The sequence below is a fragment of the Aulonocara sp. 'chitande type north' Nkhata Bay genome, linkage group LG9 (genome assembly GCF_057382095.1).
Source record: "Aulonocara sp. 'chitande type north' Nkhata Bay isolate Kocher_YH1m ecotype deep benthic linkage group LG9, A_spYH_male_GT1.1, whole genome shotgun sequence".
Taxonomy (NCBI): domain Eukaryota; kingdom Metazoa; phylum Chordata; class Actinopteri; order Cichliformes; family Cichlidae; genus Aulonocara; species Aulonocara sp. 'chitande type north' Nkhata Bay.
Window position 1 is genome coordinate 25,727,776 of NC_141352.1, and position 19,524 is coordinate 25,747,299.

The 19,524-nt window shown below is 40.2% G+C and overlaps 1 protein-coding gene across 1 annotated transcript in view; it reads left to right on the forward strand.

Annotated features, from left to right (window-relative positions):
* The first annotated feature begins 769 nt into the window (after nucleotides 1-769).
* The window catches only part of adgrg2a (adhesion G protein-coupled receptor G2a), a 33,540-nt gene continuing 14,785 nt past the window's right edge, over nucleotides 770-19,524 (forward strand). Inside the window, exons 1-17 of the mRNA XM_086305033.1 lie at nucleotides 770-776; nucleotides 3,592-3,917; nucleotides 5,112-5,370; nucleotides 7,881-8,047; nucleotides 8,607-8,684; nucleotides 8,796-8,920; nucleotides 10,278-10,415; nucleotides 10,539-10,579; nucleotides 10,660-10,724; nucleotides 12,454-12,549; nucleotides 12,648-12,685; nucleotides 12,772-12,908; nucleotides 15,058-15,138; nucleotides 15,689-15,756; nucleotides 15,856-15,899; nucleotides 19,222-19,255; nucleotides 19,357-19,391. Of these exons, the coding sequence (XP_086161159.1) occupies nucleotides 770-776; nucleotides 3,592-3,917; nucleotides 5,112-5,370; nucleotides 7,881-8,047; nucleotides 8,607-8,684; nucleotides 8,796-8,920; nucleotides 10,278-10,415; nucleotides 10,539-10,579; nucleotides 10,660-10,724; nucleotides 12,454-12,549; nucleotides 12,648-12,685; nucleotides 12,772-12,908; nucleotides 15,058-15,138; nucleotides 15,689-15,756; nucleotides 15,856-15,899; nucleotides 19,222-19,255; nucleotides 19,357-19,391 (1,739 nt within the window). The remainder of the gene's footprint in view (nucleotides 777-3,591; nucleotides 3,918-5,111; nucleotides 5,371-7,880; nucleotides 8,048-8,606; nucleotides 8,685-8,795; nucleotides 8,921-10,277; nucleotides 10,416-10,538; nucleotides 10,580-10,659; nucleotides 10,725-12,453; nucleotides 12,550-12,647; nucleotides 12,686-12,771; nucleotides 12,909-15,057; nucleotides 15,139-15,688; nucleotides 15,757-15,855; nucleotides 15,900-19,221; nucleotides 19,256-19,356; nucleotides 19,392-19,524) is intronic.

The window sequence follows — 19,524 nt, forward strand, 5'->3', positions numbered from 1 at the left end:
TACAGAAGTTTTACTGGAAACATGTAGCTGCTTGTCTTTAGTCACTGAGGCCGAGTATGAAATTTTAAAGGAATAACTCACTCATAGTTGCTTTTGTCTAATATATATCAACAATTTAAAACAACAACAAGATCCATTTAGTTGTTTTTTATCTAACATGCCCATAACGTCAATGGGTTTTCAAAATGCACATCAAGCACAAAAGTTTGGGTTAGTTTTAAGGAAGATAATAACTGTTAATATAAAAGAACATTTGTTATGACGGTTGCAATAATAAAAAGAGTGGCTACACTAAAAGAAAGTGCAAAATCACTAACAATATTTACTATTGTCTAAAGAAGGAAAAGAAAAGTGTCTCGTCACCAACAAAGAAAATATGTCTCCCTTTGCTTTAGCAATCATTAGGCAGTAATTTGTAGTAATAGTTAGGTGACTGGATGAAACAGCCTAAAAGAAATGATGACAGTGTATATTTTCAGATAAATAATGGGTAACAACGACATCGCTACCTGACTTTGGATAAATGATGGGGCAGGTTTTCCAATGTTATTTGTTATTCCACTCAAATAAATCTACTGTCAAGTAGATCAAGTAATTGTCAAGTAATTAACATTTTCAATTAAAGTAACTCTGTTTCATGCTCGGAAACAGTGTTACTTTAATTGAAAGGGAGGTTGTGTATAGGAAATGAATTCCTGCTGTACCATGTGTGAAACAAAAAAATACAAAAATAAAAAATGTATATAATAAATGAATTAATGAATTAATAATGGCCGGTAATGAATGTAAACCCTTCTTTTGTATCTCTGAAAGGCTGGGATGCAGTTGTATTACTTAAATTCTCGATTACTACATAAAGCTTTTCATGTACAGGTAAAGATTTGTACTTTTTGAGCATACTGAGCAATTATCATTGAGCATTAAGTGCTGATGAGGCAGATGGCACATTTAAAAACTACAGGCGTTGGAAAGATTTGAGAATAAAACCTGCGTGACTTGAAAAAGCAGAATTATGTGAGATGATAGTTTGTTTTGCAAATTTGCTCAGTCATTTTCTATCAGTTATTCTTCACTTAAATGTTCTCTTGTCTAGTCTACACTGCATGTACCTCAGAATGATTTGATTTTATATTATGTTTGGAGGAAAATACTTCTATTTTGCATTTTATTAAAGATTCAAAAATGATTCTTTTTTTCTTTATTATGAATACAAAGAATATGCCTATTTTTTATGTGAGGAGACACACATCACTAATATTAGATCATTTTGCAGTTTGTCCGTTTTTTGTGTACTACATCCCTGATAGCAAGATTAGATTGAATTAATTTTGATTCTTCATCTGAATCATCATTATGGTCAAGATTGAAATCTCAATGCTAAATAAATGTTGAATCAATGCAAAAATACTAACCCACTTAATAAAGGTGGATTTATAGTTCACTAGGAAATTATATTGAAAGGCCACTGATTTATAGTTGAGTGGGAAATTAAAGCTATTATTACTTGGACAATTCCATCGCACCCCTCTTTTACAGTGGTCCACCCCATTTGTTCAGTAGTCACTGATTTATAGTAGACCGGGATATGATTTTTAAAAATCATGGATTTATGGTTCGATATCACTGAACCACAGAGAATACATCAGGTAAGCATTCACTTATTTTCTAATATTTCAATTTTACCAAATCTGTTCTTAATCAGTTATATTTATATAAAAATATTGCTGAACACTCACAGTGATACATATTCTAGATGTTTGACTGTCAAAAAGGTCATCAGTTGAAATTAGCTTGCTAATGTAACTGATTACTTAGATGATCAAATTATGTTAGCTAAGATGAATTAGAGAAAGATAGCGACATCTTGAGTAGAAAACATCAAATCTGAAGAAAGTATGCTCATTCCTTATTTTTTTCATTTGCTTTATTCAGTTTTTGGTTTTGTTTTCTGGTGTAGATTGGGCGACTCAACAAATGGAGGAAGTGACAGTCTGAAAGTTCTCCTTTATCTACAGGCAGTTCACAATTACAGTCCAGACTGGGGCAGGACATCATTCACTGCACGAGTGAATTCACCGAAAAGTATTTTAAACTAATGTGATTCAATAAATTAAATCTTTTTTTTAAATGATGTCAAGTTGTCTGTTGTCATTTATATGTTAAAACCCAGTGTTTAATGCAACAGTCAAAATGTTTTAATCAACATCATTACATTATTTACCATAACATTAGATAAATAAATTATATTATGCTAAAGTATTTTAAGTCATTTTTTTAACATCATTTGAAATTCCACTTCATGTCCTTTTGATCTTTAGTTGATCATCATCTCAGTATTGTTTTAATATTAACCGAGGTGTAAAAATGACCAAGAATTAATGTCAGAATCCAATGTTGAGTCAATGAAGTTTAGGGGTGATAGTAAAAATTGATTTAACATTCTTTTAGTTATTGTTTTCTGTCTCTCTCTCTCTCTCTCTCTCTCTCTCTCTCTCTCTCTATATATATATATATATATATATATATATATATATATATATATATATATAATATCGTGCTCTTTCTAAATTTTACAAGCATGAACTGAAATTTAGCCACAAAATGACTCACACAAATATAACCTACTGGGTTCTTTTAAAGGCATGAATGTAGTAAGGTGTAACCCAATCTCTATGTGTCCACCCTTGCCCCATTGTCAACCTTTCAGTGCACACAAAGGCACATATAATACAAGATCGTGTCAGTTTACGAGGAGAGGAAAGGAGAAGTTGAATGCAATCCCACAACTGAAACAAAAACTGACACGAATCTACATTTAGAGAGACACAGACGAGGTGTATTACATAAGTACAGTAAGAGGAAGCTGGCACGCAAGTTGTTCTTGTTTAAAAAAAGTTTGAAAATTTACTTTGAATAACATGATTGACATGTAGAAATTTGCAAAACAAAATGAAAAGAGAGAAACAGATGAATAGCTGACTGCGGAGTGTGTTGCCTCATATTTCCAGGAGGATGTTTGACCTTTGCTTAGAGGGGAGGTGGAGATGGAAACCTTATTTTCTTCTCACCATCTTGCTTGTGTTGCTGGGAGCTGCTCCTACAGGTAATGACTTACTCACATAAAGACAAAAAAAAAGAAGGAAATACTGAGTTTTATTTAATGGAATATTTTACACCATAACATATTGCTGATATGTCTGTGAAGGTTCTCAGTCATCCAGGTCATCGTAGTCAAAGGAGCTTGCAAAGAAAAGCAAAGAAAAGTTGTCCCACAGAGGGACAACCCCCCACAGGGGGTCCTTTTGTCCCTCTGTGGGGGGTTACTCCCACTAGGTTTATATCTGGGACTCTCCACCATTTGACCTTAGAACTGAAGAAGCTTCTCGGATGAGAGGTGAAACGTCTTCAAGTAACTTAAAGAAGTCCAGACGCTTTTCTTTGCAAGCTCCTTTGACAACATATTGCTGACTTAACTTCAAATTAAGTGTGCTATTTTATTTGGCTCTAAGCCACCACTGAGATTTTATCTGTCTCCACTGTGTCGAAGTGCAATTAAAACTTTTTGTCTGGATTTCTTTTACCCATTTGCAGCACTTGGCAATTTCCTGGGAGACACTAAAGCAGTATTAAATGGTTGCAAAGACCACTGGACCCTGCAGGACAGGACAGCTGTGCCCCTCCTTTATGAGATGACCATATGTGTGGACATTCGTGTGGTCCTCCCTGGTGCTTGGGTGGCCTTCTCTTACCGCTCAGCCTTCGCACCTAGGCCCGAGTTAGGCCTGGAGGGAGATGAAAGAGCACTATATGGATGGCTACTAGGAGTGCGACACCGATTTCCTCTCCAGCTGTCCCCAACGCATTGGCACAGAGTGTGTCTAAGGAGGGATATAAAGGGCAACACTTTTAGTCTGAAGGTAACACTGAAAAGTGTTTGACAAAGCATTCAGATATTTTACTTGCATAAAAAGTAACAATGCAAGATTGTAAAAACACCCAATATTATTACAAATTGATGTATTTGTATGTATATGTGTGTAATTTATTTAGTAGTTACAATAAGAAGCAGCACAAAAGTCAAAACAACAATTTTCCCATGTTAGCACAAACCCAAAACAAACAGTGTTTGTAAAAAAAGAGAAAAACTGTTACATAACTGAAACTTGCAAAGACACTGCACATAATGAGTGGAATTTGAAATAAAATACAAAACAAAAATGGCAGGTACTGTTTAGACAAACACAGTTACAGTTTTGCAAGAAGTTGAGTTGCTGAGTCTATGTTTAGCCCTCACAGTTGTATGAAAATAGTTTCCAAAGAACTGCTAAGGGAAATATGTATTAGCTTGGTTATTTTAGGCAGGCCAGGTAATGCTAATGACTGCAATCCCTTGCTGTCTCAGTACTTTTGTTTTGTAGATACACTGTGATAGTTTTATAAAACCATAAATAGCAGGTTAAGCCTGTGAAATATAAAATTCTTTTTAAACTTTGTCAGAGCAATTTAAAGGATAACATTACTTTATTACAACTTGATCTTATAAATTTACATTTTGGCCATCATTTCTAGTTCTGATAGCATTTCTTTTCCAAATAAAGACTTGACTTGGCAAGCCAGCCATGTATATTAGTGGACAATCTACTTGGTCTAAGTTTAAAGTGCAACTCAGTGCTGCTTTGCCTTACATTTTACCTACTGTGTGGCTTGCTGGCCACTAGTGTGGAAGTCCTCAGTGTGCTTCAGTTTCATCTTTAGGATCTTTAGGTCTCTTGAATGGATAGACTTGTAGTCCATCAGAATATGCATGTGGTTAGGTTAATGAGGATAGTAAATTGACCATAGGCATGAATGTGAGCATGAATGGTTGTCTGTCTCTCTGTTAGCCTGGCAACACTTTGGCAACCTCTACAGGGTGTACTCTGCCTCTCGCCCAGAATCGGATAAATGAAAAAAGATCGATAAAATCGGTCTAGTTATGGTTATGTGACTAAATTTGATCTAGTCTTTTTTTTTTTTTTTTAGTTTGCCTGCCTTCAAATGTGAGCAAAAACTAGAAGAGGAAAAACAATAAAGACAGACATAGAAACATCTAACTTTTTTAATTGTTCCAGGTTGATGGGGACATTATAGCAGAGAGGACTGTCATCGCTCAGGCCATCCCCTCCTACGGCTCTCTATGGATGGGCTGTCGTCCCAGAGATCCACCCCCAGGACCTAATCTCGGAAATGTGGAGCTGTACTTGTTCCGCATGTGGGCAGACTTGGGTGCTCATGGGCCCTGCGAGGACGGCACTGTGATTGGCTGGAATGCCAAATACTGGGGAGTGACCAGTCCCAGTGCAAGGCAAATAGACCCCAGCCTTATGTGTGGTGAGCCAGATATGAAAGAATAACCTGTCACGGATCGCAACTGTTCTAGAGTAGATGTATTAATATTAATCATGAATGGACTGCCAAACTAACAGTGGCTGCGTTCATAATAAAATGCAGGGCTGTCTTTTCTGTCACAGAAACGACCTTAATGTTAGCCAAACAGCATGTTATTAAGCATTTATCTGATCCTGCCTCATTAGAGAAGTTGTTACAGCTTTGCTTTCAGTTTTTTCATTTAGAAAAATGGTGTCACACGAGAGATTTTACACCAGAAATTAATTTTCAAGTCTTCCTTAAAGAGTTGAGAAAAATACAAAAACTAAAAGTGATTATTGAAAATTGGAAGGTTTCTTTTCCATTGTTTTACATTTTCAAAGTAATTTTTAATCATAAAAAAGCAGAGCAAACATTTAGACAATTAACTTTCAACAAAAACAAAAACTACAGGAATGGCTCTCCAATATCATTTGCTTAAAACAATAACATTGCATGCAAAACTTGTCTTTGTTATCTTTATGCCTGTCACTTGTTTCCATACCACTGCAGTGCATGTTCTCCAAGCATGTTGAATGTTGAGTGTTGCATGTTTTTATGTCTTGTAGACCACAAACGGTTGAAACGTGGGGCTCGTGCTTACAGAAGCATTACTAATGGTGTGTATCCATGTGACTAGTGTGACTTAGACACCAGTATGCATGCTGTGTTTATTTCTCTAAATGTATGAATATAAAAGACTAAATATGTGTTTGTCCATTAGAGGATATTTCTATTGTTCATTTAAGACTGTGTAAATGTGGATTCTCACCTAAAAACATAAAAAAATATTATTTTATTTTATTTTTACATAACCAGATGGCCTATTTTTGTGTAAATATGCTTTTCAGAAATGCTATTGCAGTGTAAGAGATAGGAGTACCTTAACAAAAACTGTATCACAATAGCGCAGAAACAACAAAGAAAGAGACTAGAGGAAATCTACCTTGCTTTTACAATGCAAAAGAGAAAAATGTAAAGAATTCCTTCACATTTACAGCAACTACACTGGGAGCTGGCCGGTCCCTGCTGCCTTCATCTGGTAAGCATCACCCTGAGACACGTACTAAAATATGCTCTAATAACAACCCACAGAAACTTCTTGTTGATGACTACTTTGCATATTTTTTTCACTATCTGTATAAAGATATTTCATTTTGGTCCATTATTTTAGCTAGTAATAATGATTTGTGAGTTTGTCTTGTTACATTGGAGGCAAATCAGAAAAAACAACAGAAATCAAAGGATATTTTGTGGGATTTTGAGTTAAGATTTCTGTCTTTTGTATAAATTACAGGTTTGTCATAATAACATGAAATCATAGAAGATGGCTGAAATTTGATTTCTGGGCTAATCATTTGCTGTTAGATATGGTCAAATTATTATACTACTACATACACCCACCAGCCACATTATTAGGTTCACCTTGCTAGTGTATTTGCCTTCAGAACTGCCTGAACTCTTTGTGTCATACTTTCAGCAAGGTGCTGAAAACATTCCTCAGAGATTTTAGTCCATATTGACATGATAGCATAACAATTGCTGTGTATTTGTTGGCGGCACATCTATGATAAGAATCAATCAGCAAATCAAGGCACTCTACTGGTTTGAGAAATAGTAACCACAGAAGCCATTTGAGTACAGTGAACTCACTGTCATGTTTAAAAAAAACAAAACAGTTTGAGATCATTTGAGCTGTGGTCCTAATAGGATGAATACAAAGAGATAGACCTGGTCAGTCATTATACTCAAGTAGGCTGTGGCATTTGAACAACATTCAGTTGGTAGGGGCCAAATGTTTGTCAAGAAAAAATGCCCCACATCACATTGTAGCATTATTACTACTGCTACTACTACTTGACACTGTGGGCGGGCCTTGGAGGTCCAGGGCTATCCAATCAAGTTACTGTGCTCCCTCAGCTGAATTCTACTAATATACTTTAACTACAAGTTACATTAAGTCATACAATTTGGGAAAAACCCACATAATCAGCCATATAACTGCTAAGTTTTTGCAGTCCAGTAGTGTAGTGCTTCTGCAGCAATCATTGTAACCGGCATCAGAGAGGAGGCCACTCACTGAGTGGATGGGCCTATGCAGATCAGACTATGGGAAGCACCCCTCATGTCTCTTTGAAACTAAAAAAGAGTTCATAGCTTGTGCAGCTACTTTTAAAGCATGACCCCTTGGAAAACAAATGGAAATATGTTAAGGATGTTGTGAGCTCACAGTCAACTGGCCAAATGTGTAGTGAGGTCATTGGCAGTCTTCTGCACCTAGAGTTAATGTCTCTCATCTCTGTCATCTGATTTGTCATCGTGTGATTTGAATTTGGCTCAAGAACCAACTGTCAAACTTGGTTGGCCATCCAATTTATATTCTCTGGTGCCGACCCTGCACTAGCCACATCAGTTAATAAAAGGCTGAGTGCACCAGATTTATTACACTAGATTCCTCACTATCTGGATGTCAGAGCAGAATCTGAGAGTGATCACATCAGGCACCCAGACCTCCCTCTCCCCAGCCACCTCCCCCAGCATGTTCCACCGGGTCTGCCCCGGGGTGTCCTCCCGGTGGAACAAGCTCAGAACACCTCACCCATGCAGCATCATTGTCAGAGGCCTGAACCACCACAACTGGGTACTTTCAATGTGGAGAATGCAGCTATATTCTGAGCCCCTCATGGATGGCTGAACTCCTCACCCTATCTCTATCTCTAAGGAAGAGGCCAGCTACCCTTCAGAGAAGGCTGAACGATAGCTGCTGCAGCACCAATCTGTCTTTGAAATTCTAGAAAAGCATTATTGGTGGAATGAAGTCAGATGGGTCATCAAATTCAATTTGTCACACACACAACCATACACAGTATGACGAGGTGGAATGCTTGTAGCTGTGCAGTGCCCGACCATTAAATGACAGTAGGTTTACAGTAAGATATACAAATTTACAGGTTACTACAAAATTTACAGCTTTAACTTAGAAATTTACAGTAAACATGTGAGAAAAAAACAGTTTACGTAAGAGATTATTAGTCAAAAGAAATTATAAGTTATAAATTATAGGAAGTGTGCAAGAAGAAAAACCAGAGTGCGTGTGGTGATGTGATATGTGTGAGAGAGTCTAGTCCTAGGCCTGGTTCAGGTCCCAGAATAGCCTGGGGGAAGAAGCTCCTCCTCATTCTCTCTTTTTTGGCCTTAAGGGAGCAGAAGCGATGGGAGAGCTCCATCATAATCTTCCTGGCTTTGGTCTTGCACCGCTTGGTGTAGATGGACAGCAGGTCAGGAAGCTCTGATCGAATGATGCATTTGGCTGAGCGCACCACTCTTCGCAGCTCTCGTATCTCCTGCTTGGTGCTGTTCCCAAAGCAGGTGCAGATGTTTCCCGTCAGGACGCCCTCGATGGTGCAAGAGTAAAAGTTCTTGAGCACCCTCAGTGGCAGATGGAAGTCCCTGAGTCCTCTGAAGAAGAAGAGAAGCTGGCAGTCTTTCTTAACGTGTGGCAGGACCATGACAGGTGCTGAGTGATGTAGACACTCAGGTATCAGAAACTGTCCACTCTCTCCACTGATATGCCACTGATGATGAGGGACTTGTAATTCCTCGCCTGCTCTAATCAAGAGATTAGTGCATGTGGTAGTTTACCATCATGTGATAGTTCTTTAGAGGGGAGGGAAAATCAAAAGCAGGTTCTTCTTTGGAGTCATCACTTTCATGCCGTTCTCACACTAATAACATCATTCTCTCAACTCTTAATGTACTTCTGGAAACAGTTCTCCCAACACAGACCCATATGTGCAAAAGACACCAAAACAATTCTTGAAACTTTTTTGCATATATCAAAACATGTGAAGTCTTTAAGACACCTAAAGCTTTTAAACTTTTACCAAAACCTTGCTGTCTTTGGTAAGAATACCAGAACTACAAAAATGTTGGAATTCAGAGACAAAAAAGAAATGTGAAGGATTTACTCCACAGTTTACTCAGTATGACTGCTAAAACTGAAAAAAGTCATATCAGACACACGAAACTATCTTCATCTTCTTATTCTATATTCGGCTGTTCTATTTAGGGGTCGCCATAACCAATCATCAGCCTCCACCTCCAGCTCTGTCTCCTGTTTTTCCGGCTATACCACTGTCTCCAAACCCTACAACATAGGAGGTCTCACTACTGTCTTGTAAACCTTTCCTTTCACTTTTGCTGCTATCCTTCTTCACAAACCACTCCAGTAAAATATATAAAACATAGAACGCAGCACCAACTACTCTTTGCTACAGTGAAGTCACACATATAATTACAGTATGTGCTTGTGTGTAATTAGCAGTTCCATGACATGCACTTGTCTTGATGCAAGACTGAGAACATGTGTTTAGATTTGCTCTCAGTTGACGCATAATTTCACTACTACTACTGACAGCGTGTGACCGGCCTTACTCTTTCTTACATATTAGAAAGAAAGAAGTTTGCTTTGATTTCATTGCAAATGCTAATGCAATGATGGAGAGTATCCAGGTAAGTCAGAGATCTGTAGTTCTGTTTACAGAGGTGTAACATTTAGATAGCAAATGCATCAACATGTGCAAATGTGGGTGGGAAAATGCATTCCTGATATGAAAACTGTATCAAAGCTATCAAGAAAACCTAAAACAAATGACAGATACTGTCTAAAAACACCCAAAAAGCTAAACCGCCACAAACAACTAGATAATGGGACCAAATAATGGAATGGAGGGTATTCTACTGGACAAAAATTAAAAGTTGGCACCTGAATATTTGTTGTATTTCAGTTTCCTCCATCAAATTCTCAACAAATAGTCTTTCAGCCCCAGCACCAGTTTTGCCTGTCACTACTAATCACATTCTCCGCACAGACACTACAGCTTCGCCTCTGAACTCAATCCTGCCCATGAACACCAGTTCAGCTATTCAGATCTCAACAAGCACCCACATACCTTCAGTCACAACTCCGGCAGCCAGCCAAAGCACACCTGGAGGATTATTCACATCAGGTTAGCCTTTGCTAACATGCAGTCACTCGACATTTTATTTAACTGGAGATTCTGTTTACAGTTTGTGTTAGTAATGAGAAGAAACAATTTGTAAAGTTGACATTTTCTTTCAGGATCCACCAGATTAGTTCATTGTGATGTCCGTCAACTCTGTTCCAATAACAGTAAGCAAATATTCACTTCTTGTCCTTTCCGATTTCCTTTTTGCATTTGCATGGCCTCACAGATGTATTGCTTTCTGCAGGTGCTTACTATTGGATGCCCATAAGTGTAGAGGGCAACAAGACTGAAGAAGAGGTCCAAAATTTGGTGAGAATGACAAATTTCCCTTGTCCATCTCGTTACGTTTCTCATATTTCTTTCAGTTACCACCCGGTCATTGACACATGCTTTACAAACAAGTCTTGTAAGCACAATGTAAGTTTGTGGGAGCAGCGCATTCCAACCCTGTGAATCACCTGAAAATAATTTAGATTTTTTTTACGCCAAATATTTGTTGCTTTATTACTACTTTGACCTTTTACAAATTCTGCTGCCTCTGTGTTATAAATGTGGTTCTTTAATCTTTTTTTTGCTTTCTTCAGTGTCTTCTCTTCTCCTTTCCCATCATTCCTAACTTAAATGAACACTTCCTACATAATATTCTTACTGACACTTGATATGCAGTTCTCAGCCTATGTCAGATAGACCTTTCTACATAAAGACCATGATTATTAGCTGTCTCTGGTAGCTGTCTTTGCATAGTAAAGCTAATGATAAAACAAATAAAATGTAATGGAAACAGCAGTAATAGATATGCAAATTATTAGACACTGTAGATATATTCACAGTTATTTCGACTAGTCATTTCCTCCCAATAACCCTTTTTGCTTTGTACCATTTTTCTCCTCTCCTTCAGCTTTGTGTTGCAGAAAGAAACTCATTACCAAACAACAAAGTTATGTGATCAAGATATTGTCCACTATGTTTCTACCCATAAAAGCAACAACCTTACCTGATTTAAATATATAAAATGTCCAGTTATGATTCTTTAACCCTTCCTGTCCACTTCCAGCTTTGTCTTGAGATTATACTATACGGTATCATAGTCCCAGCTTCCTTTGACCATTTCTTTCTTTTTAAATTATTGTTATGGTTATTAATATATATTACTGAAGAATAAATTTGTACATAACCATTACAATTCTCAACATGGATCATAAATCAATCCTGCTATATTAAGTCTTTGGTTCACTTTTAATGCTTGATCATTTTGACACAAATCTAGTCATATTTTTAAGGTCCATTGCAAGGAAATAGCATGTAAGCAAAGGTTGTTCAGTGAATTCTCATGCAAGGCTGTCTAATAGTGCTGTGTTGATGCACTGACAGCTCAGAGATAAAAGTCTCAGCTCTGAAGTTTTGTTGCCCAGGAGAGTATGAGTTGTGTCCCACTTGGAACAAAACAACATCCCGGGAATAGCAGTGAGCTGTGTCTTTCTTTTCCCATACGTTTTTGTCCAGGAAGTAACACACTGTTTACCACGGCTGAGCTGACAAATAGTCCTTTCAAGCCAGAGGAGTCCCAATACACAAAGCTACTATAAATGATTCAGTATCCTTAGTTTGACCATGTGCTTAATATATCTAGAATGCGTCAGTAAACATATGAGTCAATATCCAAATTGTATCCTACTGAAGCCACTATACATAACTGTGGCACTTGTAATCTGATCAATCAAAAAACAAAAAACAGTTTCCATGGGATATTTCGTTATACATCATGGAAACTTTGTGTCAAATTGTTCTAATGGCTTAAATTCCTATATTTAAAAACTATAATTTGACTGAAATACATTATGGTTTCATAATATGTATATAAAAGAACAAAGTGCTTTTACAGTTAAACCTGAGTGGTCTTTATAGCTCTCATCCTGACGTCTAAGACTGCAGAAACTAACAAAACGTGCTACTTTCCTTAAACTTTATACGTCAAACTCCCATCACCTCCCTCAAACATCTCTATCTGTCTGCTTCCCTCTCTCCATCTATCACTCAGGTGTCAAAAGCATTGGGTTGTCACAATGACAGTGTTGATGCAGCAAAAAGAAAAACAGGCTCTTTGAATTTCTGTCAGGGTGACAGACAACTTCAGGTCAGTACAGAAAACGACAACACCTTATATACTTTACAGAATCAAATTTCTCCTGTAAGCCTGGCTCATGGCTTTAACTCTCCTTTTTCTCTTTGCAGGTAGTTGAAGTGTCCTGTAGTGCAAAAAGGAATGTAAGGTAAAAAGGATATGAGGAGCTGCTTTGTACAGCTGTTACATGTGCAGCAGATCGTGCGCGCTCACATGAAACTCTTTTGTTTCCAGCCAAACTGCCTGCAATGTGGTGCTGCTGCTCAACCATGCTGTCTCAGTGTGTGAACTTCAACAAGCTGGAGACGCTGCACTGCAGCAAGCTGGAGCACCAATGCAAGCGAGAATCATAGGAGAGATGGAGAGAGTGGGTGAGCACTTGTTTCCTTGCATTTGCTTCACTCTGTTTTGTCTGTGAATTAGTTTCCCGGTCTTCTTTGTCCATCTTCCCGTTTTACTTTGGCAACTGCTCTTTCTTGTGTGCTGCTTCCTTCCCTGTTCCCAACTGCAGTAAAATAGTTCAAAATATGACTTCCTATCTTCTTGATAGAAAACACAATGGTGTCAAGGAAAAGTGTGGATTTAAAAGGAAAAGAGGACCACAGTACCCAGGGTATCGGATTGCACTTATTCAGTACTTGCACAAAGCTCCTGATAATGTTGCTGATGTGGCTTTGTTGTGTTGAAAACCGCAGTGTCCTGAAGATGGATTATAAAAAGCTCATCTTAGATGCTTTGCCCAGTGTCTTCTTACAAAGTTGTATCATGCCAAAGAGAACAACCAGTTAAAAATATACGGCCAAGCAAAAAAAAAAGAAAAAGTTTAAAAAAATACAAATTTTAAAATAAATGCTCTTACACTATTTACTTAGGTAAATCCAGGTGGTGACTTAAGTTAATATGTATAAGTTCATTACTGAAAATCAATAAATAGTATCAAATCAAAGGGGTGACACATTGAGATATGTGCTCTAATTTTCTCTCCCCGTTAAAGAGATGATCTCTTGTTAATACTTGTGTGACTTAAGTAAAATTTATGCTTGATAATACTTGAGGCTGAAAATACAGCAATAGACCTAGCTAATGAAAAGTGAATTATGGTAAAGGAGTGCTTCCCACCTAACAAGTTGAGAGGTGTGGTACACTGTGGAGTGTGAATGTCTGTCACATGTTAGCCATGTGACAGACATTCACACTCACATTCAGACCTACGACCAGTTTAGAATCACCATTTAAACTATTTGCACATGCAAATTCCACACAGAAAGGCTCCAGTTTCAAGGCTTAAAGTCCAGGACCTTCTAGCTGTGAATCATCAGCTAGATGATTAATCATATCAAAACAAATATTTAACTCATTAAATGGAATCATGTGAACCATCCTAAAAATCACACCCAATAATATAACTATTTTTTTCCAAGTTTCTAACTAAGTTTTTTTTTACAAACATGCAACCTGCATTCATTTTTGAATTAAGTGTACACATGGAAATATTAGACCTGTTGTAATCAGTCAACTTAACCAGTGATATTACAGCAAACAGGAGTAGGCTGACAGACCTCTCAGAATCCACTAATCGTCACTGGACTTTTTGACTCACACTGTTCACTCACCCACCAAATATACATTTATCTTCATCTCTGTGTTTTCATATCTATTCAGGCATACCTGTTCAACTTTACTTACCGATATTTATCAAGATTAACAGAATTGTTATAACCACAGGAGATGGATTAGAAGATTGGATTAGAGTTCCTCATAACAACTCTGAACTGACTAGTTTCTGATATAATGCAATGGAATGGGCTGAACATCAGCTTGGAGTTGGAGATTGCTTTAGATTTTTACACTCAGTGTCCACTTTGATAGGTACACCTAGCACTTGGTCGGAGCCCTTTTTGGCTCAGAACGGCCTTAATTCTTTGTGGCACAGATTCAACAAGGTGCTGCAAACATTCTTCAGAGATTTTGATCCAAATTGGCATGATGCCATCATACAACATCACTCAGCAACTATGTGAATCTCCTGTTCCAAGACATTGCGATTGGTCTTGCCTTCTTATCAGCTTGAAATAGTCTGGCTCAATGGATGTTTTCTTTTTTTTTTTTTTCAAATTGAAATGATCTGTGAGTGAAAATCCCATTAGATTAGTCATTTCTCAAATACTCACACTAGCCATCTAGCCCCATCACAGAGGCCTAAATAAACTTTCTTCCCCATTCTGATGCTCAGATTGAACTCCAGCAGGTTGTCTTGATCATGGCTACGTGCTTTACTTTGTTGGGTTTCTGCCGTGCTATTGGCTGTTTAGATCTTGTTGTTAACAAGCAGATGAACCTAACAGGTATATCAGTAAATAGGATTTCTGATAATATCTGTGCCTGTCATAGAAAATTTGCATTGTGTACGTGTGTGATATTTTCAGCTCTTTCTTGAAAAAAGTATATTAAATAACCAAAATAAGTGCAAAATCAGACATTGACAGATCCAATACTCTCTTTGGATTTTCTCCACATCAGGTCGAAATCTGTGTAAGGATGCAGAGCCCTCTAGTGGCGGTTTTGTGAGATGCAATTCCACGTCTTCTCTTGACGATATATGTCAGTTAAATAAATCCTCCCCACTAACATGGTGAGCAACACACTTTTTTTTATGTCCACTGGATGTGTGTCTGTACACCCTGTAACTTATACATGTTTAATCTACAGCTTCCTCTTAGAGCCCAACTCCAACCCGGCTCCTAAATTGAAGACAGACTCTTGTAGCAGTGAGTATCACAAACACAGATGCTTTTTATATTCACCCCTGTTTATCAAGGGTTTTGCTGCTGTAACCATGTTTGTCTGATCCTCAGGGGAAATGCCTCGCTTCTGTGATTGCACAGCTTTCTGTAATTCTACACGTAAGAAAAATAATCACAATATTGCATTGACATTTTTAGAATCCAGGCTGCTGCTGCAATATGTGATGAGTGAATGCACCATTGTTATTCAAATTTAAAGAAAATATTTAGGCTTTTGGAAAACAGAACGTTGCTTCTATGAAGCAAGCTATCTGAGAAGAGAACTTCTCAGTTAATAAGTATTTTTTATGGCGTCTCAGAAACTTCACCCACATGCTAACCATCCCTTTTCTTTATCGCTTTCTCAGGCCAATTTTATGCTTTTAGAATCAATGTTACTAGTGAAGCTGTTAACATTCAGTACCTAAAAAGCTTGGTATGTACCACACTGTATGCTTATAGTATGCTTCATTAATATATAATTACTATATATATATATAATGCAACTTTGTAACTTTGTAACCCTATTTGACAGTTACTAAGTCCTGCTGCACTCCTCACATGTCCCACAAAGCAACAGTAAGTCTTGATCCAATTACATTACATACAGTAAGTGTAGATTGTGTTGATATTTACTATGCATATGATCTTCACTGCCCTATGCATAGCCAAGAAAACAGTCCTCATGAACTGGAAAAATAAAAATAATCTTAATTCTAACCAATATAGAAATTATCTATTAGATTACATTAGTCTTGACACAGCCTCTGCCACCACATTAGATCAATTGCTCTGGGCCCCTTTTATCAGCTCCATCACCTAGTGGGGGTGGGGGGTCATAGTTTGGTCCCGCCTTCACTGTTGTGATTGGTGAGGGGGTAGGGACAGGCTTAGGGCGTCGGGGGGTTCCCCGGAGGCATCTTCCTTGGGGGGCTCAAACCGGGGTAGCGGTCACGTCCGGTTGGGGGCTCTGTTGGCTCTCAGGTGACTGTTTCCTCGCGGCTGCGTGCAGCGGGGCTAGGGGAGGGTCTGTGCTGACGGACGTGGGTTACTGACCTGGCAACCTGACTGCCCCTGGGTGGGTCCGGGATGGGCGTGAGGTTCTGGGGGCGCTCCGTCTCTGGGCTGGGGCCCGGGCCGGGCCTCGGGGGCTTGGGTCCTGGTTGGTGTGTTGCCGGGGTTGTGGGCGGGTGGGTGCATGGGGGCCCGGCCCTGGAGCAGGGTGCCGCCGGTGCGTCGAGCCGCCTGGGGGGCTCTTCATCTGGTGGGGGGGATGGTCACATCTTGCAGGAGCTTTCTTCTCTTCAGGAACTCTCTGCGGGAGGGGGAGATACAGGAGAGGTGGAGGAAGATCTCAGCCTGGGCGTTTACCGTCTTATGTAGTCTGGAAGATGTGTGGATGGTGGGGTGGGTGCAGTTTTCTCTGTGGTGGGGTTGGGTGGACTGTCCAGGGCTCTGTGGAGCCGGAGGGCGCTACTGCACTGGGCCCCGGTCTGATGGGCCTGGGCCCCCCTTCCCTGGCGGGTCGCGGAGGGTGGGAGTGCCTACTGGGGTCAGCGGGGGAGCTGGCCCCAGGGAGGGGTTACCTGCCCCTCCCTTCCTTCCCTCCCCATCTCCAGCTGCCTCCCTCTTCCCGCTCCTCCACAACCACCCACACATGCAGGGCCTTGGAGTGGGGGTATGTCACCAGGGTGCAGAGGAGGCTACCCCCCCGTCCCCTTCTGGCTGCCTCTGCCTCAATTTTATCCCACAACTTAGACATTCACATTATTCACACTCTCATTACACATACATATAGGATCTTGGGGGTGGGCATAATCACGGAGTCCAATTTACCATCAGGGTGTATACCTCACCCCTGACGTCGTTGCCCACCTCTCAATTTTAAATACACTTAGTCATTGAGGGCTAGCAGGAGGGACCATGCGCTTACCTGCTGCTCCATGGCAGGTAGCTCCATGCCCTCCTGGGTTTTAATTGCACCTTAGAACACATATGCATCAACACTACAATGAGCGGGTGGAGGGAGGTTTGGAGTCTTCTCCCACCCCCATTCTCTGCGGCCTGCTGGAGCGGGAGGGCTAGTAGGAGGAGTTGGCCGTCCGACTGCGGTCTGGGGTGTGGGGCCTCCCTGCTGCTGCGGAGTCGGGGTGGTCTGCCTCTCCCCACCGCAGGGAAAAGGGTAACACCACCTGGGTCTGGGTGCAATTCCCCCCTCCAGGGGCAAGGGTACCTAGACCCTGTTTGTAGAGTACGCTTGGGGAGTGTGATTGTGTGTACAGCGTCTCTTTATGTCTGTCTCCACGTTGGTTGAGTGTGGAGTGAGTGCATATGAGAGCATGAGGGTGGGAATGGATGTTTGTGTCTGTGTGTGCCTGTATGTCTGTGTCTATATGTCAGGTTGGGTATCAGACGCCACCTCTCTGGGGACACCTCAGGCCCTCCAAGGTTTGGAGGCCTATCTCCACCCACCACCACTTCCCCTGCCGGTGGCGGACTCCCTCAGGTGTCGGTGTGTTGGTGGTTCTTTGTGTCTGGGGGTGGGCGTCCGGGTACACACCGGCTCACTCCTTGGCGGCCGCTTGTCGGGGCCTGGGGCCTGGGGCTCGCTCGGGCCCCTTTGGAGGTGGGGTGCCCCCGGCCTCTCGGCCTGGGGCTCGGTCACTCAGGCGCAGCTGGGGGCCGGCGGAGCTCACGGGCGCGTCACTGCAACTCCCCCTGACTTCTGCTCCGCGGCTGCTGGGCGAGCCCTCATCTGGGACTCTCCTCAGCTCTTACTGGAACAGTGGCGCGGCTGCCCCTCTGTTGGTCTTCCATGGTCTCTTGTGTTCTGGGGGCCTCTGGATGTCTGGAGTTTTGATCTCCTCCATACCCGCTTCACACCCTGGAGGACGGGGCTGTGGCCCCCCCACACTCCCTAGCAGATCATTACATGGAGAAACCTTTGGAATGCAAGCATGCTGATCCACACAGGTATGCACACATGGGTATTCACAGACGCGGACTAAAGCTTTCTTGGCTGCTGCCTCAAAGCACACTGTGCGCTGTCTATCTTGCGTGCTGCACAATATCGTTTATTATTTAGTAAATATTGATATCTATGGCTAGCTAGTTTATTGTGATGGTGCTTTGTTTTCTCTATTATTATGTTGCTCTTTGTTGTTTGCTGTCTCCTCTGTTTGTTTTTTTTGTTTTTTTTTTTTTTTCTCCATACAGGTGACCCAGGAGTTCTTTTTTTTTTTTTTTCTCTCTCTTCCCCCCCCTTCTCACCGTCTCTTCTCCCCTTTGGTTTTCTTTCTTTCTCTCCCCCTCTTTCTCTCATTCATTCCCCCTGTCCTATTTATTAAAAAAAAAAAAAATGACAAAGGATGAACTGAAGCTCTGCCATCACGTAATGTCGCATACTGCTGTTTCTGATGTCATTTAAAAAAAAAAAAAAAAAAAAGATATTTACTATGCATTTGTTAGTATCAGTATGTTGGTCACAACAGCAGACAAAGCAACAGTGAGCAGTAAAAAGTTCTGCTGTTAAACTAAACTGTCCTGGTTTTCTGCCTCAGTCATGCAGGCTTAGAGACCCCCTGCAAACCTCTGGTTGTTAGGGAAAAATCTATATTGCCCAACCAGCGGTTGACAGTCCTAGTGACTGTCAGTCACCTCAAGAAGCCACTCACCAACCATTTGGGAAATACACATTTTGACAACCGGTTGTTGCCATGGCGTTGGTCTTTGGGCCTGTGTAACTAAGGCCTACCTGGGAACATGGTTCTGGGTTTGTCTGTCTGTTTTTACAATAGAGAGAATAAGAATTGTCATTTAAAGGTCTCCAGGATGTTAAATGTGATTGCTTTTAACAAAATCTGTTAATAATTTACACATATTAAAAATTCTTTCTTACCAGGTGCAGTAATTATAATATTACAAAGCAATATCAGGTAAACCTTACTGTAAACTTGTATAATGATTTCTTGTGTAGGTCTATAATTATTGATCATACTTCTATAATGTGAATCATGTTTTGACTTTCATTACTCAGGGTGCTCATATAGAATGTCATGGGACAAACCAGAGGTAATCATGTTTTGTTTTGGGTTTTTGTTTTTGCATTTTACCTGCACGTATGCTAATGGTAGAAAGAAAAAAGAAATTCCACTGACAGAGTGTAATGTCAATCCAACTTTTTCCTCTTTGCCCTGTTGTCTTT